At 48.6% G+C, this 24,731-nt stretch overlaps 1 protein-coding gene across 1 annotated transcript in view; it reads left to right on the forward strand.

Annotated features, from left to right (window-relative positions):
- The window catches only part of LOC147679023 (solute carrier family 2, facilitated glucose transporter member 11-like), a 572,060-nt gene that overhangs the window by 358,915 nt on the left and 188,414 nt on the right, over positions 1 to 24,731 (forward strand). Inside the window, exon 7 of the mRNA XM_086944707.1 lies at positions 491 to 678. Within this exon, the coding sequence (XP_086800833.1) occupies positions 491 to 678 (188 nt within the window). The remainder of the gene's footprint in view (positions 1 to 490; positions 679 to 24,731) is intronic.

Here is a 24,731-nt window from a genome sequence, read left to right on the forward strand (position 1 = left end):
TCAGCTGGTGTGTTTGCAGTGGCAGTTGAAGTGGCAGTAGGTGCAGGTGAAATGACTTGTGTAGTGTGGGTTGGCACTGTGGCAGTGTTTGTTACAGTGTCTGAGATTGAGGATGTGGAGCTCAGCGATGATGAATCTTTGGGGTTTGGGAGGGCCAGGGGTCATGGTGCTGGGTATGGTCAGGGACCAGACAAGCAGAGACAGTAGTGTATTTGGTACACCTTTGGCGCATCAACAGCACACTTACTATACAAAGCAACTGCACAGCCGTGCTGTGGCGTGCATTCAGTAGGTTCTGGGTGGGCAGGGCTTCTACTGGCAGGATGAACTGTGAGTGGGAAAACCTTGGTGAGAAAACATGGCCAGTGGCAGTGTCACTGGATCAGTCTGGAACAAGCAGGTACTGGAGGCCACAGGCAGGTGGCAGGCCATGCTTCCAGGTGCCTACTGATTGCTTTCTGATCTCTCTTTTCTTGTCTCTCATTTGCAGCCATTCAGCAGCTCTGGGGCAAAGGAGATCACAGCACAGAGATTGAGGAAATGAAGAAAGAGAAAACTGCCATGAAGAACACCAAAATCATGGGCATTCTGGATGTACTACGTGATCAGTCCCTGCGGCTGCAGCTCTACGTGATGGCTGTTTTGATGGTAGCCCTGCAGCTCACCGGTATCAATGCAGTTTAGTATTCGCTTGATATGCTTTGCTAAAAGATATATGCTAGCTGTTAATGATACATTGTATTGTAATATAGCAGTAAGGCCCACTGACGAATATAATATCTGTCATTAAAGGCAATCTACTTGGCCCTATAATCAGGGAGTAGGCCTTTAACGATGAGTGAGAATGGCTTTAATTATACCAGGACATTACATCTACTGAGGTTAGAATATTCAAATTGAACAGTAAGAAATACAAAGACAAACATTGAACAGAATGTCTGAGTGCAAGTACTGCACAAGCCATTATTTTGCCCTTTGTGACTCAATCAATCAATCAAGAATTTGTAGAGCGCACTACTTACCCGTGAGGGTCTCAAGGTGCTGGGGGGAACAAAGGGGGGGGTGCTACTGGTCGAACAGCCAGGTCTTGAGTAGCCTCCTGAAGGTCAGCAGGTCTTGGGTCTGTCGTAGGCTCAGTGGGAGGGTGTTCCAGGTCTTGGCAGCGAGGTGGGAGAAGGATCTGCCACCGGTGGTTGTTCTTTGTATGCGAGGGACAGTGGCGAGAGCGAGGGCGGTGGAACGGAGCTGGCGGTTGGGGATGTAGAAGAAGAGTCGTCTGTTGAGGTAGGCTGGGTCAGTCTTGTGGAGTGCCTTGTGTGCGTGGATGAGAATCTTGAAGGGAATCCTCTTGTTGATGGGGAGCCAGTGCAGGTTTCTCAGGTGAGGGGTGATGTGGCGGTGGTGTGGTACATCGAGGATTAGGCGTGCAGAGGCGTTTTGAATGTGTTGCAGTCCTTTGATGATCTTGGCAGGGGCTCCCGCGTAGAGGGTGTTTCCATAGTTGAGGCTGCTACTGACATGGGCCTGGGTGACTGTTCTTCAATCAATCAATCAATCAGTGACACTTGTAGAGCGCGCTACCTACCCGTAGGGTCTCAAGGCGCTGGGGGGGGGGGGGTGCCGCTACTGCTCGAACAGCCAGGTCTTCAGCTTCTTCCTGAAGGAGAGGTGGTCTTGGGTCAGGCGCAGGTCGGACGGGAGGGAGTTCCAGGTCTTGGCGGCCAGGTAGGAGAAGGACCTTCCTCCTGTAGTTGCTCTTCGGATGCGGGGGACGGCGGCGAGGGCGTGGTTGGCTGATCGGAGGTGGCGTTTGGGAGCGTAGAAGTTGACTCGGCTGTTGAGGTAGCTCGGGCCTTGGTCGTGTAGGGCTTTGTGTGCGTGGGTGAGGAGGCGGAAGGTGATTCTCTTGTTGATGGGGAGCCAGTGAAGGTCTCTCAGATGTCCGGAGATGTGGCTGGATCGTGGGATGTCGAGGATGAGTCTGGCTGAGGCGTTTTGGATCCGCTGGAGTCTCTTCTGGAGCTTGGCGGTGGTCCCGGCGTAGAGGGCGTTGCCGTAGTCCAGTCGGCTGGTGACGAGGGCCTGGGTGACGGTCTTCCTGGTCTCTGTGGGGATCCACCAGAAGATCTTCCGTAGCATGCGTAGGATGTTGAAGCACGCCGAGGAGACGCTGTTGACTTGCCTGGTCATGGAGAGGGAGGAGTCCAGGATGAAGCCCAGGTTACGTGCATGGTCTGTCGGTTTGGGTGCGGTGCCCAGGGCGGGAGGCCACCAGGAGTCGTCCCAGGCGGAGGGAGAGGAGCCCAGGATGAGGACCTCCGTCTTGTCCGAGTTCAGTTTCAGGCGGCTGGTCGTCATCCACTCGGCTACCTCTTTCATCCCTTCGTGTAGGTTGGCTCTGGCGGCGGCGGGGTTGTTGGTCAGGGAGAGGATCAGCTGGGTGTCGTCGGCGTAGGAGATGATGCTGAGGTGGTGTTTGCGTACGATGGCCGCGAGGGGGCTCATGTAGACGTTGAAGAGGGTGGGGCTCAGGGATGATCCTTGGGGGACGCCGCAGATGACTTCGGAGGCCTCTGACTTGTATGGTGGTAGGCGGACTCGCTGTGTTCTTCCGTCGAGGAAGGAGATGATCCATTCCAGCGCCTTGTCCTGGGTTCCGATGTTGCTGAGGCGCCGTATTAGGGTGCGGTGGCAGACCGTGTCGAATGCCGCGGAGAGGTCTAGGAGGATGAGGGCCGCTGTTTCTCCATTGTCCATCAGGGCTCGGATGTCATCGGTGGCGGCGATGAGGGCGGTCTCGGTGCTGTGTTTGGCTCGGAAGCCGGACTGTGAGGGGTCGAGGGATCCGTTCATCTCGAGGAAGGCGGCCATCTGCTTGTTGACGGTCTTCTCGATGACTTTGGCTGGAAACGGGAGAAGCGAGATGGGGCGGTAATTCTTGAGGTCGGTGGGGTCCGCTGTTGGTTTCTTGAGTAGAGCGCTGAGTTCGGCGTGTTTCCAGCTCTCGGGGAAGATGGCGGTGTCGAAGGATGTGTTGATGATGTCTCGCAGGTGGGGTGCGATGACAGCGTCGGCCTTGTTGAAGATGTGGTGGGGGCAGGGGTCGGTTGGTGATCCGGAGTGGATTGAGTTCATCGTGCGGATGGTGTCTTCTGTGCTGATCGGGGTCCAGGCGTGGAGGGTGGTGGTGGGGGGGGCTGGCTGGTCGGTCGTGGTGTGCGTTGGTTGGTTGTTGAAACTGCTGTGTATGTCCGCGATCTTGTTGTGGAAGTATGAAGCCAGGGAGTTGCAGAGGTCTTGCGATGGGGTGATGTCGTTGTTTCCCGCGTTGGGGTTGGAAAGCTCTTTCACGATGTTGAAGAGTTCCTTGCTGTTGTGTGCGTTGTTGTCCAACCGGTCCTTGAATGCTGTTCTCTTGGCGGCGCGGATCAGCTGGTGGTGTTTCCGGGTGGCAAGTTTGTAGGAGGTCCTGTTGTCCGGTGTCGGATCCCTTTTCCAGACTTTCTCGAGGGCTCGGCAGTTCTTCTTGGAGCTCTTGAGTTCGTCGGTGAACCATGGGGCCTTCTTGCTGCCGGGTCTGCTAGGCGGGGTCCTCAGCGGGGCGAGTTCGTCCGCGCAGTTGCTGATCCACTTCGTGATGTTATCGGCGGCCTGGCTGGGGTTCGCTGAGCTGGCAGGAGGGTGTTGGCTCAGGGAGGTGGCGAGCTGGTCTGCTGTGATCTTGTTCCAGCTTCTGCGGGCGGTGTGTTGCTGGTGTTGGTGGGTCGTTGTTCTCTTGAAGGTGAAGTGGACGCAGCTGTGGTCCGTCCATTGAAGCTCTGTGGCGTGGCTGAAGTCGATGTCTGTGCTGGATGAGAAGACGGCGTCGAGTGTGTGTCCGGCGAGGTGGGTGGGGGTGGACACCAGTTGCTTGAGTCCCAGGTTGGCGAGGTTGTCGAGCAGGGTGCTGGTGTTGTGGTCGTTGTTGTTCTCCAGATGGAAGTTGAGGTCTCCCAGGAGGATGTAGTCAGCGGAGGTGAGGGCATGCGGGCTGACGAAGTCGGCGATGTCGTCGCTGAATTGCGTGCGTGGTCCAGGGGGTCGGTAGATCAGGGTGCCTCTGAGGGTGGTGTTCGGGTTGGTGTGGATCTGGAAATGCAGGTGTTCGGCGCTGGTCAGGGTGTTGTCGGTGCTGGTCGTGAGGCGGATGGTGTTCCTGTGGATGATGGCGATGCCTCCTCCCATCTGGTTGGCGTTTCGGTCCCTCCGGACGATCTTGTAGCCCTCTGGGATAGCGATGGCGATGTCGGGAGCTGAAGAGGCGTTCATCCAGGTCTCCGTGAGGAAGGCAACGTCTGGGGCTGTGGTGTCGAGGAGGTTCCAGAGTTCGATGGCGTGTCTGTGGACGGAGCGGGTGTTGAGGAGGATGCACTTGAGGTGGGTGCTGCTGGAGTTCGACTTGGCGGGTGCTGGTGCGGGGCTGGTCCGGCTGCAGGAGAACTTGCAGGCGTGGCAGCTGAATGGTCCGTGGGTGCGTCTTGGAGTGGCTTGGTGGCATTCTGGGTGTCGGCCGGTGTTGAGAGCGGTGAGGGTGGCGGCTGAGTACGTCAGGCGGGTCGGTCGGGCTCTTCGGGGGCCAGGGGTCCTGGCACTGGGCGCGGTCCAGGCGCGGACGGGCATAGACGGGCTTACCTTTGGCGCGCCTTCGGCGCACAATCGGCGCGCCCGCTGCGCGTGACCGCTGCGCGTTCGCACGGTCGCCATTTAAGGCGAAGTGCGCGGGTGGGCGGGGCAGCTGGGAGGCGGGAGCGGGGAGGGTTACAGAAGAAAAAGGGGCGGGGACAAGCGGCTGTGGCGGGAAGGGAGGGCGGGGGGCGGAGCGGTAGGCGGACAACCAGGAAGGAGGGTACACACGTTACAATACTGAACAGGCACAAAATAGCGACAAAAACGGGAAAAAAGCAGAGAAAACAACAGATCAGTGAGACAAGCACAAATACCTGACAAAACAACCAAAACAAGGGGAAAAAGCGCTCGCAGCGGCGGCAGCCGGCGAACGAGGCAAAAACGAGGCAGCAGCGAGGCAAGGGGCACACGCAGCAGCTGGTGGCCGTGCGGCGCGGGGGTGTCCCACAAGTGGGTCACACTCACCTGCGTCGCACGGTCGCCATTTAAGGCCAAGTGCACGGGTGGGCGGGGCAGCTGGGAGGCGGGAGCGGGGAGGGTTACAGAAGAAAAAGGGGCGGGGACAAGCGGCTGTGGCGGGAAGGGAGGGCGGGGGGCGGAGCGGTAGGCGGACAACCAGGAAGGAGGGTACACACGTTACAATACTGAACAGGCACAAAATAGCGACAAAAACGGGAAAAAAGCAGAGAAAACAACAGATCAGTGAGACAAGCACAAATACCTGACAAAACAACCAAAACAAGGGGAAAAAGCGCTCGCAGCGGCGGCAGCCGGCGAACGAGGCAAAAACGAGGCAGCAGCGAGGCAAGGGGCACACGCAGCAGCTGGTGGCCGTGCGGCGCGGGGGTGTCCCACAAGTCTTCTTGTATCTGTCGGGATCCACCTGTAGATCTTGTGGAGCATGCAGAGGGTGTTGAAGCAGGAGGAGGAGACTGCGTTGACTTGCTTGGTCATGAAGAGTGTTGAGTCGAGTATGACTCCAAGGATGCATGCGTTGTTGGTGGGTGTCGGAGCTGCTCCTAGTGCCGTAGCCCACCAGGAGTCATCCCAGGCTGAAGGGTTGGAGCTGAGGATGAGGACCTCCATCTTGTCCGTGTTCAGCTTCAGTCGGCTGATCTTCATCCAGTCGGCGACGGCCTTCATTCCTTCATGGAGGTTGGATTTGGCAGTGAGGGGGGCCTTAGTGAGGGTGAGGATGAGTTGGGTGTCTTCGGCGTAGGAGATTATGTTGAGGTCGTGCTGTTGGGCGTCTTGTGCGAGCGGGCCATGTAAATGTTGAACAGTGTCGGGCTGAGGGATGATCCCTGGGGTGCGCCGCAGATGATCAAGGAGGCTTTGGATCGGAATGGGGGAAGGCGGATGCTCTGGGTTCTGCCGGAGAGGATTCAGAGGCACACCCTCCTAATCTTTTCAATATTAGCTTATGGGCAAAGCAAAACTATCTGCACAGTGTTCGTTATGAACCCTCACTTGAGCTGTAGATAATATGATTGGTTAAAGATCAATGGGACTGGGTCCACTGTCAGTGCGATGTATTGTTATACAATTGGGTAATGGAATGTTGTTGTGATTGTATCTGCCTTCCTCCCATTATGTTAAATGCTAATAAAATGTTTCAAAGAAATCAAAAAAGCCATGGAAGTTCACTGGCAAAAAACAACAAAAGGTTCTAGGGATGTTATAGTTAGGAAATAGAAGGAAAGAAATGTAGTAATTCACTGAAAAAAACAAAGGTTATAGAGATGTTGTAGGTAGGCTCAAATTTAACTCATACAAAACCAGTGAAATTCAATAGTTATTGTTACCAGAGCTAACAATAACTTACTCCTCTGCAAAGCACTGCTTATGACCTCAAATTACAGAACAACTCACACACCAACTTATACCCTATACAGCCTCTCATGTACCCACTCAGACACCCACACAACCACTCACATGACCATTCCCTCACCCATGCAGCTTCTAACATATCAACTGACTCGCCCATACAGCCTCTCACACATCCATTCCCTCCTGCACAAACCACTTAAATTCCCATTCACACATCCATACAACCACTCACATACCTACTCACTAACCTATACAGCCTCTCACACAGATGCTCACTATGCATTACAGCCACTCACTCATCAACTAACTCACTATACAGCTACTCACACAGCCACTCAATCGCCCATAGAGCTATTCACACACACACACTTCTTCACCCATACAGCCACTCGAATACTCACTCACACATCCATACAGCCTCTCACAAACCCACTCACACACCCATACAGCTACTCATACACTCAGTCACAGATACAGACAACTACACATATACCCATACAAGCACTCACACACTCACACACCCAAACCACTACTCACACAACCACTCACTCACCCATACAGCCAGTTGCACACGGACAAATAAAGCTACTCACACAACAACTCACTCACCCATACAGCTATCACACACCCACTTATGTACCCAAACATCCGCTCACACCCGCACTCATACACCCATACAGCCATACAGCCATACATACACCTACTCACACATGGATACACACAGTCACACAGGTGTTCACATATCATATGTTAAAAAATGTATTCATTTGTTATTAGTACACAAAGTATGCTAATGTAACTTTTGTGGTGCCTTAAAGGCCTAGGCGGTAAATACCGTTCCGCTGAATTTGATATCCTCACTGATGTCATTTGAGATGTCATGAGTGATGTCATCAGTGATGTCACTGACCATGTCATGAGTGATTTAATATGTGAGGTCAGATGCAGTGCATTGCAGGCATAAGATGTAGTTAGCTCAGGTAACTTTAAGTGCTGAATTTTACTGGTTTTGTTTGAGTGAAATCCGAGCCTAACTATAATGCCCAGTTCACCTTTGGTTTTCTCAATGTATATATACACATAACTCACTGGAAAAAATCTGTTTCTGAGCTCAATGACCCTCAAACCTTCACCAGTTACATTTAGCAGAGCTAACTATAACTTGCGCCCGCCATGCACTGCTTATGACTTTACATATTAAATCACTCATGACATGTTCCATGACATCATTTAGGACATCATTGATGATATCTCGATTGATATTGATGACATCACTGATGGTATCATCTTATTTTACTTAAAAGGGAGGAGGTGCTCAGGGAGAGGGTCACCTTAAACGCCACGTCGGAAACCATTCCCCAGGGCAAATAACTTTTCTAGTAGTGGAGGGAGGTGCATGACCTCCTACCAAAGCCCAAAGGGGTCCTGCAAACTACATCATCAAGGGTTGAATATCATAATAAAGGGGAGGGAGCTGCATGAACCCACTCCCTTTAAAGTTCATGTCAGCCCCAAGGAATGGGGTACGCAGGACAGTTCTAGGCTCGGGAGGAGGGTCATGTATCCCCCTCCCCTTTGTTTATGATTTTGGCCCCAGGGGATGAGGTCCCTGGGGCCTAACAAGGCTCAGGGAGGTGGGGCTTTTACCACTTTCCCTTAATTAGTACATTGGGTCCTAGGGGATTGTGTCCTCAGGGCCGCCATGCCTCAGGGAGGGGGTCTGACACCCCATCCCTCTACTTAAGGTTTCTGGGGTTGAAAATGGCCTTGGGAGGGGCATCACTCATGACGCCCTCCACAGATATTTTTGTTTAAAATGGTACCTCACTTTTTTTTGCCACAATCCTGCAAGACTCCTTGGTTCTCAGCAAAAACAACAACATTGTTTTTTATTTTGCCTCAGAGGAATACCTTAGGGTCCCCCTACCAGGGCCTAGGGGTCAGGGTATTCCTACCCTGCCCCTTTATATTATTTTTATTTTAAAAATTTAGGAAAGGGTCTTGCAATAGATGCAATAAACATTTTTCTCAACCCCAGCTTGACAGATCACCCACAAACCTTTCCTGCACAAGCTAGGCAAAAAGAGCACTTTTTTGGGAAAGTTTCAATAAGATTCATCAAATGAAGCCAAAGCCTTTAGCAATACAAAAATGTTATTCCTATGGAAACAGAATCCTAACTTTAACAACCCAGTGGGGACTCTATATATATATATATATATTCTAGTGAGCACCTTGCGCCAGCCCAAACAACCCTTATGGTCATGGTTGTTAAGTCAACCTTATAGACCAGCTATCCTAGTGGTAGCATGGACAAAGCAGTCTTAGGCTAAAACTTCAGAGAGCATTAGGCTACACTGAGCTAACAATAGTTAAGGGGCAGGAGGCCCACGGGAAGCGTGTGCAGTGTCTAAACACACACGCGGGTTCTCATAGGAATACAATCGGAACGTAAGAGTTAGAAAACTAGTTGATTTAGGACACTTCCGGATGGACTAGGAGAAAGCTACTGAAAACTAGGACACTTGGATGGTCAATACCCACAGGAACACCGAAGTACTCGGATTACCTCACCCACAGGAGCTGGATGCATAGGTGTCAAGATGTGTCGGGTTTCGTCGCTGAATCCTATGGAGACCTGTAAAAAGATGCTGCAGGCGACCAGGAGAGAAGTGTCTGCTTGGATCCAAGGGCGGATCGAGGATGAAGAATACCTGAAAGCAGAGGGGATAGAGTCGGAGTCAGTAGCCAGTGACCAGTAAGGAACCAGGAAGGAACCAGGCGATGTCGCGAAGCAATCAGGTGATGTTGAGAAGCTTGTCTCTGCGGCCACGTGGACCAGGAGGTGTCGACGACAACCAGAAGCTGAATGTGAACTGTCCCAAAAAAGATCTCGCTGTTGGCGGTGTCGGCTTCTGGATTGGATTCAACAGGCCTTGGCAAATGCAACCCACGCAGGAATCAAATATGAGCTTCTGTTCAGACCAGCAAGGTCTGCCTCTGCCACTGGATTCAAGCAAGCCGGGCTGAAGACGGCTGGAATGCCAGAAACCGGTCCTCGGAATCTTGTTTCCGGTCCAGGGAAGACATGGCTTGGCAGTTCGGGCTGGGCTGTTCCCATGAGGCACAGGGTTAGACTGATTTGCATATAGCCATGTCTGAACTGGGGTGGCAGAGTGGGCTAAAGAACGGTGATGGATTAAACCCAGATCCTTTGACTGGGTGTGAGTGTTTGATTGATTCAGATGCTCTGTCCATCACCACCCCCTTTTGTACCGCTGGTAATACGATAGGACATCTGATGTGGCCAAGCCCCCAGTATACGTCGATCGGAAGCAAGTCCACAGGGCAACCCGTGCGGCGCCCCCCTCCCACAAGAACCCGCTTAGCGCCGAGTTAAGGCGCCGGAACCAGCCAAGCGAAACCAACACTGGATGGTTTTGCAGTTGATATATCAGGCGCAGGAGCGCCACCATCTTAAACATGGCCGATATACCGAGTATAGAGAGCAGCATCCTAGACCACACCTTCGGGTCTTCACGAGTGCGCTCCCAGACCGGGGTAATGTTACGCTCTCCGGCTGGGGTCCCGTCCTCAGATAAAAATACTCCCAGGTACTTCACTCCGTCTGTGGCCAACTGGAGCCCCCGCGCCCAATCCCCCACCAGCTGTGGGCATCCCAATATCCAGAGTGTAGATTTCCCGGGATTCATATATAGACCAGAGGTTTTGCCAAAGATTTGTAAAATTTGCAGGTGACGGGTCCCCGATCGCCCCAGGTCAGTGAGGAAAAACAACACATAGTTGGCGTATAGGGCTATTCTATTGGTTAGGTTCGCCGACCACCGAAATCCCTTGAGCTGAGCGTCTATTCGCACCCAAGCTGCGAGGGGTTCCATAGCGAGTGCAAAAAGATATGGAGAGAGGAGGCAGCCCTGCCTCGTCCCACGCCCAATCTGGAAGGAGCGGGATACCCCCCACCCGCACCGCGCGCGTGAGGTCCGTGTAGAGGAGCCGCACATATGCCAAAAAGGGAGGGCCTAGGTTCATACATCCCAGCAGAGCGAACAAGTATGTCCAGCTCAGGGAGTCAAATGCCCTATCCATGTCCGCCAAAAACAGCGCCGCCTGTTCCCCCAATCATCGCCATGCCGACACCGCGACCTGGGCACATCTAATATTATGGCGAGTGGCACGCTGTGGCATAAAGCCCACCTGGTCTGGATGAACTAGATCTGTGATGTATGGTTTAAGTCTATTGGCAAGGGCCTTAGCCAGTATCTTGGCCTCAGTATTCAGCAAGGAGATTGGGCGGTAGGACGTGTGACTCTCCGGACGTCGCCCTGGCTTCAGGAACACCACCACTTCCGCATGCCACCAACCCAGGGGGCAGCGTACCACTCTACCGTGCTTCTTCTATGACCGGGCGGAAATGTGGGCTCAGCTGCATCGCAAAGCGCCGAAAAAATTCACTAGGGAACCCGTTAGGTCCCGGCGCCTTACCCGGATTCAATTCGCCCAGTGCCGTGGCCAGTTCAGCTTCTGTCAGGGGGTGGTCTAATACCTCACGAGCCTCGTCTGAAACGGCCCTCGGTGGGAGGTCATCAATAAATCGTTGTATGACCCGTTGTATGACCACTGCCTCTAAGCACTCCTGCGGCGCGTATAATGCCTCATAGCAAGTAGAAAAGCTTCCGGCAAGCGCAACAGGTTCCAAGATAGGTTCCCCATCTGGGCCCACTATCTGGGGCAGTGGCTGGGCATGCATAATGCCCTGACACAGGCGATGTAGCATCTTGCAGGACTTGTCGCCCAATTGTTATATACGACTGCTTGTAGCCAGCCAAGCCTGTCGGGCTTCGTCTAGCAGCACCGCAGCATATTGTTGTTGCGCCAAAGCCAGCTGCTGCCTAGCCGGCCCACCAGCCTCCTCTCGGCCCTGCGCTCCAAAGTCTCCAAGTTGGCCTTGCGCTGCACTAGGTCTCTTCGCTTCTTCCTACGCGCCGCTGCGCACCATGAGATATCAATGCCTTGCAATGTGGGTTTCATCGCCTCCCAAAGCGTTGCCGGGGAATCTACCGTACCTACGTTAGCAGATAAAAAATGATCAATTGCACAGGTCATGTGAGCACGGTAGGCGTCTTGCATCAAGTGCCAAGGTGACATACGCCACCAAAATGGCTGCCAAGCGCGACCAATGTCAAGTATAACATAAACCGGCGAGTGGTCGGACAGCGCCCGTGGCAGGATTTCCACGGACAGTACTCTATTCGCCATCCCTCTCAGAACAAACACGTAGTCTAATCTAGAGAAGGAGTCCCGCGCTGTGGAAAGGTATGTGAAGTCCCTACGCGACCCATGCTTGTACCTCCAGGTGTCCACCCAATCAAGACCTGTGACCAGGGCCCGCAACCTAGTAGCCGGACCTTCCCTCCCCACCGCATCCTAAACGCCAGCAGCGCTTCGCCATCTATCACACGAGACATCCATAACATCATTCTAATCTCCTCCTACAATGGAAAGAGCAGTGGGCATGTCCACCCAAAGGGACAGCAGCCTCTCAACTAGGGGCCACTGCAAAGGTGGCAGGGCGTATATGCTGTCAAAGAGTACCGGGTCTCCTCCAATCTCTCCCTGCACAAATATAAATCTACCCTGCACATCAGTCCTCGTGCATTTATGAGCAAAAGGAACCCTACGATGTATGAGGACTGCCACCCCTCGTGATCCTCTTGTGAACCCTGAGTGGTATGCATGTGGGAATCCATTTCTCTGAAGGCACAGCGTTTTGGTACCAAGCTAGTATGTTTCTTGCAACAGGAGTATGTCTGTTCCCCTCCTCCTGGCCCATGTAAATACCGCCCCCCTCTTCACCTTATCCAGCATCCCCCGCACATTCCAGCTCATGATCCGCGTCCCACTTGGGCCTAGCCGCACTCCCTCACTATCAAGAGACATTTGTACAGTATGACATGTCGCGGCCCAGCCTTACACGGGCAGCATTGACAATTCTTGAAACAGTCAGCAAGCAGCAATTTCAGTGCGGGCACTCCCTCCCCCTTTGAGATCAACCCCCAACACCCCCCCAACCTCCCCCCACCCCGCACCTCCCAAACACAGAAGCACCTGTCGTGGTCGGAGCGTGGTCCCGGCACAACTGGGAGCCAAGTACCACCCCCTCCAATGGATCCCCTCACAGCAGCCCATATAGAACTAGGCTGTTGCTCCCTCCCCAAACCAGACCGAGTGTGGCCACCAGCCTAGGCAGCATTGCACCTGGTCATCTACATCAGACATATAAATGAGTCAAGAGTCAGTTCCCTCAATATTCAAGGCACATCTTCCTGGACTTCCGGCATAGCCTCATCTCGGCAGGAGGTCAACCCAGATTGCGAGCCACGCCTCAAGCGCGACCTGCCCCGGCGCCGACGCTGACCCTCGGGCCCCCTCTGGCAGAATTACTCGATGAGGAGTCAGACTCCCCGCCTTTCGCCATGTTGGTCCGAACCTTTACAGTTTCATCCGTCCACTGAAAGACCTCTTCTGGAGTGTCAAAGAAAAATGAGCGGGACTGGAAAATGACCCGCAGCCTCGCTGGGTAGAGCAATGCATATTGCAGCTTCAGGCCTCTGAGACGAGCTTTGGCTGCTGTGAAGTATTGGCGTTGTTGCTGAACCTGTTTTGTGCAGTCCGGGAATATAAGAATATTCGCATTCTCGTACGTGAGCTTGCCCTTCAGTTTTGCCTGCTTCAGGATAGTGTCTCTATCAGCAAAGTTCAGGAGTTTGGCGATCATGGGACGCGTGCGCGCACCAGCCAGGGGTTTCTGTGTCAGTGCACGGTGGGCCCTCTCGACCACAAAGCAGCAGGAGAGAACGTCAGGTGGAATCCAGCTCTCTAGCCGTTGTGCTAGGAAGCGCTCTGCATTGTCCCTTTCACAGTCCTCCGGAAATCCTATAAAGCGAAGATTACTGCGCCGGGAGCGCCCCTCCGCATCCTAAGCTCTCAGAGCCAGGCCCTTCTGAATTCTCTCCAAGGCCAAGACTCTCTTCTTCAGGGTGGAGACATCATCCTCCGCCTCCGATATGCGCGTCTCCATGCCTGTAATTTGTTCCACAGCGTTCCGCAGGTCCTGCCGAAGGAGCATTACATCGGAGCCCACTGCCCCAATTTTGGCATCCAACGCGTCCCTGGACTGCGTGATCATCGCCAAGAGCGCCGCGTTGTCCGGCACCTGTGACTGCGCTCCCTTTGCACCAGCCGCCTCCGTGAATTTATCAATCGGCCCTTGTTTGCCCTGGCTTCAGCTGCCGCCTCTCGTCATGCTGCCCTCGATGTGTGGAGCGGCTCACCTGCCCCTGTATGGCCCGTTCCCGCCGCGGGCCGAAACTCAAATATGGCCCCCAACCGCCGGTCTCCCGCCCAAGGGGGGGTTTCACTAGTCCACTACAGCGCCGACCCCCACTGGCTGCTGTGCATCTCCCTGGCCGGCGCTAACTTATACTGGGCACAGGCCCCTGCGGCCGCACAGGCCCAATAATCAAGAGGGCCCCCTCAGCGCGGCCAGCGCCACTGACAGATGTACGCCGAGGCCCGATGTGACCTCCGAGTTCTGAACTTCCAGCCGCAGCCGCCCCACAGCTTGTCTCCAGGCCGTGTACTGGTCAGCTCACCGGGCACTCAATACTCTGCACTGACCTGGGAGTGCGGCAGCGCCGCTCGCCTGTCCAGCCACGCCCCTCCGCTGATCAGCGCGGCCGCCGCGACCACAGAAGATGGCGGCCCCTCTCTCCGGCCGTCTCCGGCTGTCTCCGGCCCAGGCTCCCGCAAGGCTCGCCTCATCCCGAATCCCCTTGCTGCCGTCCCGCAGATGACGTGGTCCTCAGGGCTCCCGGTCTCTGGGTGAGCAATGGGCACGCGCCGCTTCCGCTCTCGATGCGGCCGCCCCAACTTGCCAGGCTGCACCAAAATTGAGGCCCCGGCTTCACAGGCCTCGCCGGACCATTCCAACCGCAGCACTCTGCCGGGACACTCCCGGACCGCGGCAGCCGACTACAGCGCCGCCTCACGCCGTCGGAGTATGCCCTCGGGACCGGGCACCAAAAAGGGTCGCTGGGAACTGTTCACGATGACCAGGGCCAGGATAATTGATCAGGATATCTGCTGGCCGGTCGGAGCTCACGCTCTACACGACCGCCATGCTCGCCGGCTAAGCCACGCCCCCTCGAAGTCTGCTATTCAATTTTAAGACATTCAACATTTAACTGTGCACTCGAGCGCTGAGCCTGCAATCCTGTGATTAGAACAATCCACACCATATATTTTTGTAGCAAAAAAAGGTCACTTTTATTTAAGACAGTCCAAACAGATATCCAATTCTTTTTTGCAATTATTATGATTGAAGAAAACCCTATTACATTTTCCCCAAACATTTTCCATAAATAACTGTAAACTTCAAATACATTTCCAAACCACTTTTCCATCAATGCCCCAAATACTGAACAAACCCCCAGCATTGCTTTTTACTCCTTGTTCTCTTTCCTCACCATTTTTCACCACCCTCCCCCACCCCCAGAGGGAAAGGATAAGCCTGCTCTAGACTATCCAGACCCCCACAGAGCGCCTAATACCAAATTAACCAATAAAGGATAAACTGTAACAACTGTCTTAACGTGACATTGCGATTTTCTTTTTTTATATATAAGTTAAAAACAAATAAAGAAAAAGAATAAAAAGGAAAAAGAGCGAGGGAGGGTGGGTGGAACCAAAATACTGCCCTACAAACACCTCCCGCCTACCCAGCAATGATGTAAATCCCTACCGCCTCCTACTCACTTCCTTGCCTAAGTCCCGCCCCCTTTCCTACCTAACTACCAATCGCGCTGAGGTGGATTGTTCCACCGCGCGAAACCCCCCAGGGGGACACCGTCTCACGCCATGGTCCCCCTGGGTCCCCATTGAATATAACCAACCACGGGAAGCGCGTGCATTCGAGCATGAAAGCAGCCGTCATAACAATCATCACAGCGTGAAGCGCTCGAGCTGCTGGCTGGAAGTTAACACGATCACAGTTAATTTCTTCATGTATGGCGTTGTGCAAAGGGTAATCATAAAAAAGGAAAAGAATGAACTTTAACTTGAGGCTTGGGAGCTCGAGCTCAGTCTTTGCGTGTTAGGTCAAGTCAAATGGCATCTGGTGATTTGAAATATCCTCTGTGACTGTGCTTCGAAGGACAATTACTGTTGAGGATGTTATTGCTTTTAGCAGCGCATGAAGGCCAATTACTCACCTGCAATTTCAATGTATGTGGCAGTGCGCAGAGGCCAGTTTGCAGTATAAAATAAACGCCAAGTCTACTTCATTTTCGAGTGATTTCCACATCAATCCAAGAACATTTTCTGTTGTTTATCTTCAGAGAGGCTATCTCAGTCGAGTCTATATACATGAAGAAAAGCAACTGATTACATCATTTCCTGCACATTGTCAAAGAAGAATGTTGATTGGCTACTATCTTTTCCTGAATATTTTGATAAAACAAGCCCAATTTTTCATTTAAACAATCCCAAAGAACTGTATAATGACAATTTACTAATTTTTCTTTTTCTCTTTATCCAGGGCAGACAATCATTATTCATTTTATTTGTGTATATTGTTATATATATATATTGCAAGTTAACTTTTTTTAAATGGATGTTTTTTTTGCACCTGCACCTTTCGTACCTAGTCCAGGTGATCCGGTTCTTGAATGGAAACAATGGAAAGATGGATTTTTTGCATATTTAGAAGCCATTGGAGGGGAAGATTATACCAGTAAATGCAAATGAGCTATTCTTAAACATTCTTTAGGTGCAGAAGGTAGACAGGTTTTGAGTCTGTTACCACCTGTTGTTCTTGTAGAAGGTGAAGATGATGTGGATGTGTATGATATGGCTATTTCACAACTAGACTTATTGTATATAAAGAAATCCAACAAGGTAGTTGCTAGGCATAAGTTTTTAAGTGGGGCACAACTACCCAATGAATCTGTTGATTCATTTTTAAATGGTCTGAGAATTTTAGCTGCTAAATGTATGTATGGTGATTTTCAAGATCAGATGTTATGAGATCAACTTGTACATAAAATTGGAGATACTAACCGCCTGATTCATCATGCTCCCGTTTTGCGAGGCCCTAATAGCGATTCATAGCGAATCGCTATTAAGGACTCGCAAAACGGGATTCATGTAGGAATATGCAATAATAATGCGATTCCTTACAATTCCTTATTTGCGATTAGCTAATTGCTAATCGCAAATAAGGAATAACTCGCCATTCATTCCTATGGGCCAAAAGGCAAATAAGATTGCGATTTGAATGGTGCCAGGGGTGTCCACAGGACACCCTGTAGCACCCCTCAAATGAAATTTCACACAGGTGTTGCACACACACATGTCCAAAGGACATGTGTGTGTGCAACATGCAACTTAGAAAAATGCTTTTAAAAGCATTTTTCTAAGTTTTTTTTACCGAGAGGTCTGACCTCTCGGTAAATAGCGGCCCGAAATTGCGAATTAGCAATTTAAAAATGGTTGATGAATTGCATTTAAGGAATCTCAAATAGAGATTCCTTAAATGTAATTCCTCGCAATTTAGCGAATTAGCAATTACCGATTTTTGCATTTGGGATGATGAATCCCAAATGCAAAAATAGCGCTCGCAAAGGGCCAGATTCTCAGAATCTGACCCTTTGCGAGCCGATTTCAGCGTGATGAATCAGGCTGCAAGTTGCAAGAAAAATTACTAGCTGCTAAAGATCTTACATTAGAGAAAGCACTTGACATTAGTCATAGATTCGAAGAGATGAAAATAGGGATGCAAGAATTAGCTGCAAAACCGACTTCTGAGGTACAAATTGTAAAAAAAAAGTGATGTTAAGGTAGAAGATAAATCTTCTAAAGAGGTCGTTAGTAGTAGAGAGAACACAAAGTTTAACATGCAAAATACAAAAAGGAACAATTATATTTGTTTTAAATGTGGAATATTGGGTCATTTGGTTAACGACAAATCTTGTCCTGCTATGGGTCAGATGTGCAGATTCTGCAGGAATAAAGGCCACTATTCCAGAATGTGCAAAAATAGGAATAGATTTTCCAACAAACCTGCCCAAATCAGAGAAGTATCTCAAGAATCAGAAGTTTTAGATGAGGAACTTATGATTTGCATTTATGAGGTCAATGAGAAAAAAAGAGATTCCCCATTCTGTGTAATCAATGTGGATGGTATAGACATAGAAGTGATGGCCGATTCTGGTGCTCGTCACACTTTAATTGGTGATAATTATCTTAAGAAATTTCCAATATTAAATTATTGCCTTCTGATATAAACTGGTTGGGTATGATAACAGACCCATTGATGTTTTGGGATATTTTGTTGCGAAAATCAATTTTAAAGGCATTACCATTCCAGCCAATGTGTATGTGGCCAAAGAAGGTTCTTGTCTATTAGGATGGCCACAACAAAGGGATCTGCTTATTACTTTAGATCCAAACCGTCCTAAACAAGTATTAGGTTACACTGATTTTATTGCTCAAGTTCAGGATGATAACATAACTGAGTGGGAGAAATTGTATCCAGATGTTTTTGCATCTAAACTGGGTTTATTAAAGGATTTTGTTCATAAGATAATCCTGCAGCAAAATAGTACACCCGAGGTTCATAAGGTTCGAAATGTTTCTTTATCTATGAGACAAGCAGTAAAAGAAGAATTGGATAGATAGTGCAATTTGGACATAATTGAAGAGATTGAGTCATCCGAGTGGTTGTCTCCGGTAGTTGTTGTGCAGAAATCTAATGGAAAAATCTGATTATGTATTGATTTGAGAGATTTGAACGAGTGCGTGCGGGAAGATCGGCACCCGTTGACCGATATTAATGGGATGTTTTCAGTTTTGAAAAGAGCTACTATATTTTCGACCCCGGACCTATCTAATGCCTATCACCAGATTGCTTTGCATGAGGATAGTAAACCATACACCTCTTTTATTACTTCTGAGGGTGCTTTTAGGTGCCGTTTGGTCTAATTTCAGCCTCAGCAGTGTTTCAAAGAGGGATGCACAAATTAATTAAAGATGTCAAAAATACATTGTATTTTCAAGATGATATTTTGGTTTTCGGAAACAATAAGCAAGACCATACTGAAACCTTATGTAAAGTACTGAGCATTTTGCAAAACTGTGGAATGACTCTTACTAAGTAAAAATGTAAATTTGAAAGCAGCTCTGTTGACTATTTAGGACATAACATTAGTGGCAGAATTTAATAAAAGCAATTCGAGAAGCTCCTGAACCCCAAACTAAAGATCAGCTCAGATCTTTTTTGGGTCTGGCTGAATATTACAGCAAATGTATTCCTCTATTTTCAGACAAGACTAGTCATATGAGGAGTTTAATGAAAAAAAAAAATCAAAAATGTATTTGGTGTGAAAATTGTGCTACAGAATTTTTAAACCTTAAAAAAGAATTATCTTCAACTTCTGCATTAGAAACATTTGATACACGTTGTAGTTCTGTTATCATAATGGATGCCAGTAATATTGGAATTGGGGCAGTTTTGATGCAAAATCATAATGGGAAATTAGTTACTCTAGTGTTTGCATCTAGACCTCTACGAGATGCTGAGGTTAAATATTCAACACTTGAAAAGGAAACACTGGCATGCTGGTGGGGTATAGAGTATTTCCGGAAATATGTATATGGCACAATATTTAAAGTTTGAACAGATCATAGTCCATTGGTGGAATTGTTTAATACAATGGGTTGTGGAAAAGCTACACTAAGGATTGCCAGATGGCAGTACAAATTGAAAGATTTCCATTTCAATGTAGAGTATATTCCAGGTGTTAAGAATGTTTTAGCAGACGGTTTATCCTGTTTGCCCATCAAGGAAGATAATGACTCATGTATTCCTGATGAGAATACTGAAAAAGTAATATCTGTATGTATGGTATCCAATGGGCGTATCAAACAAGACGAGTGGAAAAATGCTTGTGCAACCGATGAGGAAATTAAAGAAGTCATCAAATATATTTCTACCTGATGGCCATTGAAAAAATATTTAGATAAAGAATTATTGCCTTATTTGTATGTGGCCAATAAATTATAAGTTATCGATGACATGTTATTTCGTGTTGTACAATTAGTGGTACCGAATGATTTGCGTGAACAGGTTTTGTGTTTGGCACACGTAGGACATCTTGGAATGTCTAGCATGAAAAACAGATTAAGATCAGAATTTTGGTGGCCAGCTATTGAAAGGTATATCGAGTCAAAAGTTAGATCGTGTATGGAATGTGCTATCAGTGATAAGTCACAAAAAGTTGTTAAGTATGATAAAGCTCCTGTATCTAGACCAGAAGGTGTTTGGGAAAAAGTTTCTCTTGACATAGCTGGTCCGATTTGTTTGTCCAAGAGTCCGATGTTTGTGATTGTCCTTATTGATCAATTTTCCCAGTGGCCGACAAAAACCGCAATAGTTACAAAGGGTCCAAGGGATATATAGTTTAAAGACCCACACCTGATTTTATCCCCAGCTCCTACTCAATGTACAACACAAGAAACACAGGGGGTCTACCAGCTGAATATTAGAGCTGCACTGTCAAAACCGAGTCGACAAGATCTCAGAGTGTATATATCACATAGACAGTATATTTGTGAAGACAAAAGAAAAGAAGAGTGAACTCTACATGCATAGAAGAGACCGATACATCATAGAGTATTCATGAATGGCTTACCAGTCCAAAACAAATGATGTAGGGTTTCCATCAAAAAAGACTTAATGATCAGTTATATCATCTGGCCAAACCCTGGTGCATAAAGGTCTGGTCCCCTGATCATTGGGACAAAACCGCACCTTATTGCTGTTTTGGGATTTGGTCCACCAACATAAGCGAAACGTCCATGATGACTGATCTTTGATGGTAGAATAGACAAGTGCAACAAAACTAATAGTGACTTAAAATAGGATGGAATGCCCTCCTTCTGACAACTTTATTCTGTGAACATGACACGCCTCCTAATTAAAAAACAGAACAGCGCAAAAAGACAGTAACAGATATCTGCCTATAAATGGGCCAACATGTTTCTGCCTAATGGGTGTTACATCCCTTGGCATTCATCAGGGCCTCTGCTCTTAGACTGGTTGCACTCCTAGTAGTGAGATAAAGGAATCACCACCATCACCAAAGAAATAAAGTAAAAACTGGTTAGATATGGTACAACCTGTAGTAACCATGGACTTTCACCCTCCGACTCATACACGACATGTTTTGATAAAGCCAAACCAAAGTTAGCAATAACCACGAGGATTATAATGCACTTAAGAGTATATGGTATGGCTAAATCATAGAACAGCTATAAGGACATGGTTCCAAAAGCTGCAGACAGGCTCAGCTCATGCTAGAGCCTAATCTCACATAAAACCAAGCACTCTGCCTTCAGGATTGTTAAGGCCTGTCATAGGAGTGACTTATAGGTATATATGTGTCTATATATAATGGTAGGTATAGGAATACTATACCTAAGCAAGGGGTGATTACACAACCTTGCCCCAGCTGAGTGATCAGCCAGTTGTGTCAATTTGGATGGCCAGCCAGGGGTGGCATAATTCATGCTGCAGCCCCTGGTAGGCCTTGGATGCACCTATGCTCTGGGTACCTATGGTACACTATACAGGGGCTCAAAAGGTGACCCAACATCTAATTTGGTATGTACCTAAAGTACATGGAGTCCATTGTACAGTGAGAGCAGATAGCCTGGGGCCCTGATTAGCAGGATCCCAGGCCAACTAAGTCGAAAACCAGCTAATCATAGTCAGATATCCATCCTCCTACAATGTATATATCTTCAAGGGCAACCTGTGTGATGTGATTAGGAGCGGCAAGACTAGCCGTGAAAATTCCCTGCTGCTTATGTGCAGCCCTGCATCGCTGGAAATCCGGAGAGCTGTGAGGACGGAGAGCACATTATCGTAGGATTATAGGATCGCAGTTATGCCAGTGTTTTTTAAGTCCCAAGCAACCCACATGGGTAAGAGACTGTGTAAATATGGCAGCTCCCACTGGGGTTTCTTAATGGGGACTTCAAAGACCAAGAGGCAATGAGGCACACGTCCACGGAGGCGGGACTTTGTGAAACATTTATCAGATGTTCCCAAAACGGCAGCCGTGACTTAATTTTTCTGCCAGTGAACAAGGAAGTAGAGCCTTCCGAAACAAGTATGGCAATGAAATGCAATGGGGATATGAAAAGCTGATGTTTCTGCAGCCTATGAATAAACGGAGCAAACCTCTCCTGTATGTGGCGTTTTCCTCAAGGGCAGCCTGTGTGATGTGATTAGGAGCGGCGAGCCTAGCCGCGAAAACGCCCTGCTGCTTATCTGCAGCGCTGGAAATCCGAAGAGCTGTGAGGACGGAGAGCACATTATCGTAGGATTACAGGATTGCAGTTATGCCAGTGTTTTTTAATTCCCAAGCAACCCACATGGGTAAGAGACTTTGTAAATACGGCAGCACCCACTGGGGTTTTTTAATGGGGACTTCAAAGACCAAGAGGCAATGAGGCACACGCCCATGGAGGCGGGACTTTGTGAAACATTTATCAGATGTTCCCAAAATGGCAGCCGTGACTGCATTTTTCTGCCAGTGAACAAGGAAGTAGAGCCTTCCGAAACTCGTATGGCAATGAAATGCAATGGGGATATGAAAAGCTGATGTTTCTGCAGCCTACGAATAAACCGAGCAAACCTCTCCTCTCTGTGGCATTTTCTTCAAGGGCAACCTGTGTGATGTGATTAGGAGCGGCGAGCCTAGCCGCGAAAACGCCCTGCTGCTTAAGTGCAGCCCTGCAGCCCTGGAAATCCGGAGAGCTGTGAGGACGGAGAGCACATTATCGTAGGATTACAGGATTGCAGTTATGCCAGTTTTTTTAATTCCCAAGCAACCCACATGGGTAAGAGACTTTGTAAATACGGCAGCACCCACTGGGGTTTTTTAATGGGGACTTCAAGAACCAAGAGGCAATGAGGCACACGCCCACGAAGGTGGGACTTTGTGAAATATTTATCAGATGTTCCCAAAACGGCAGCCGTGACTTCATTTTTCTGCCAGTGAACAAGGAAGTAGAGCCTTCCGAAACGCGTATGGCGATGAAATGCAATGGGGATATGAAAAGCTGATGTTTCTGCAGCCTACGAATAAACGGAGCAAACCACTCCTGTATGTGGCATTTTCTTCAAGGGCAACCTGTGTGATGTGAGATATATATATATATATATATATATATATATATATATATATATATATATATATATATATATATATATATATATATGCACACACTCACACAACCACACACACACAAACACACAACACACATATATATATATGTATATACAGCGGATCATTGCATTCGTTTGGTCATGTGACCTTAAACCAGTTTCCCTCGTTCATGTTTAGTGTATTTAACATATCGACAATGTCAGAATGGTTACCGTGTGATCAGGACATAATCTAATGTCGAAATGCGTAGCGTTTTCTAAGAGTAAATTCTTGCAGCGAAATTCTACTTCTGAGTGCGCGTCTGCTTACGAGTTATTTTGGAATGGAAATTGAAATTGTTCGGCAGTTGGGGCCGCCGAAGTAACGCGCCACCTAACGAGGGAGAACAATCCTGGAAGGACCCTTCCTGGTTGCAAAAAATATATATATATATATATATATATCTTTGTATACTCTGCAACCAGCGTACTTCGTACCGCAGAATAACGCACCACCACCCAGCAAGTAAATATTTTGGGAAGCTTTATTCTCTCACATCACAAATCTTCTCGTGGCATATTATATTTTTATCTCCAAAGTTCCTCCTCAAGGAAAACACCGTACTCCAACAGGATCAGAATTAAAGCGATTTATTTCTGTGCAGTCACAAACACCATTGACCACCACCTACGCGTTTCAACCACAATTGGTCTTGCTTAGAGAATATATATACCCCCCCACTGAACCACACACACATTCACTCTCCCATACAAATACCCAGTTAACTAATCAATAACTAATATAGACTTTCTCATAGCTAGTTACCAACTGGAGAAGCAGTTTACACAACAACTGAGAAAGTGATACAGATATTCACAGAGTTTAGTCACTATCCAATATATTTAGTGAGACACTATAAATTAGTCAAGTAAACAGTCAATCACACTGATACTTAATCCTCCATCCAAATATTTATATTCATATATCCACTCATTCTTCAATGCAAATTGCTATATATATAATACATATTTAAATAACAGAGCAAACCACATTCACTGGATGATATAATCAGTGATGTCATTTGAGATGTCATCAGTGATGTCACTGACCATGTCATGAGTGATATAATATGTGACGTCATCAGCAGTGCATTGCGGGCGCGCGAGATATAGTCAGTACAACTAACTATATCGGAGGAATTTGAATGGTTTTGTACAAGTGAAATGTCTAGCTAACTATAACACCCCTAAAACCTATGTTTTTTTCAGTGAATTTCCTTAGATTTTTTAAATGCTAATTCCTAACTATATCAGGCCTGAAACCTATGTTTTTTTTAGTGAATATACATATATATATATCACCTGCTGGCAGTTGCAGTAGTTATTGTTAGGACCTTGTCTCTATTCAAAAAGCATTTTTTCCTTTGCGAAACCTTTGGCGACGTTAGACGAATCTTTGCAAATCTTCAAAACTATTGGTTCGCTCAGGTCAGCTTTTCTTTTGAAAGTGTTGGGGTGATTAGTTGAGCCCACCATGTACCTCCAGTAAGCCTCACCCAGAGGGATTGCGGAGAGGTGGTTCGAGGCCACGCTCCTTTTTACACCACTCTGCAAATGCGCCTCTTGGCTCATTGCTGGTGGGGAGATGAGGTCCTCTTGTGTCCTGAGGACCTCATGACTAAAGTAGACTCCATCCCCCATGCAGCAGTGCGCCAGGAAGCGTGTTTGCAGAGTAGTGTGAAAAGGGGGCATGGCCTTGGACCACTCTCAGCAATCCAGCTGTGTGGGGCTTACTAGAGATAACAGAAGGGCTAGTTGGCCTCCTGAGACACTCAGGAGGCAAGGTGACTTCATCCCCTAACCAAGAGAACACCAGGAGTTGGGTTTCCAGAGTGTTAGAGAAAGGGGACAAGGTCTGTGCCCACCTCTCAGCAATCCCACTATC

This window comes from Lissotriton vulgaris, chromosome 11 (genome assembly GCF_964263255.1).
Source record: "Lissotriton vulgaris chromosome 11, aLisVul1.2, whole genome shotgun sequence".
Classification (NCBI taxonomy): domain Eukaryota; kingdom Metazoa; phylum Chordata; class Amphibia; order Caudata; family Salamandridae; genus Lissotriton; species Lissotriton vulgaris.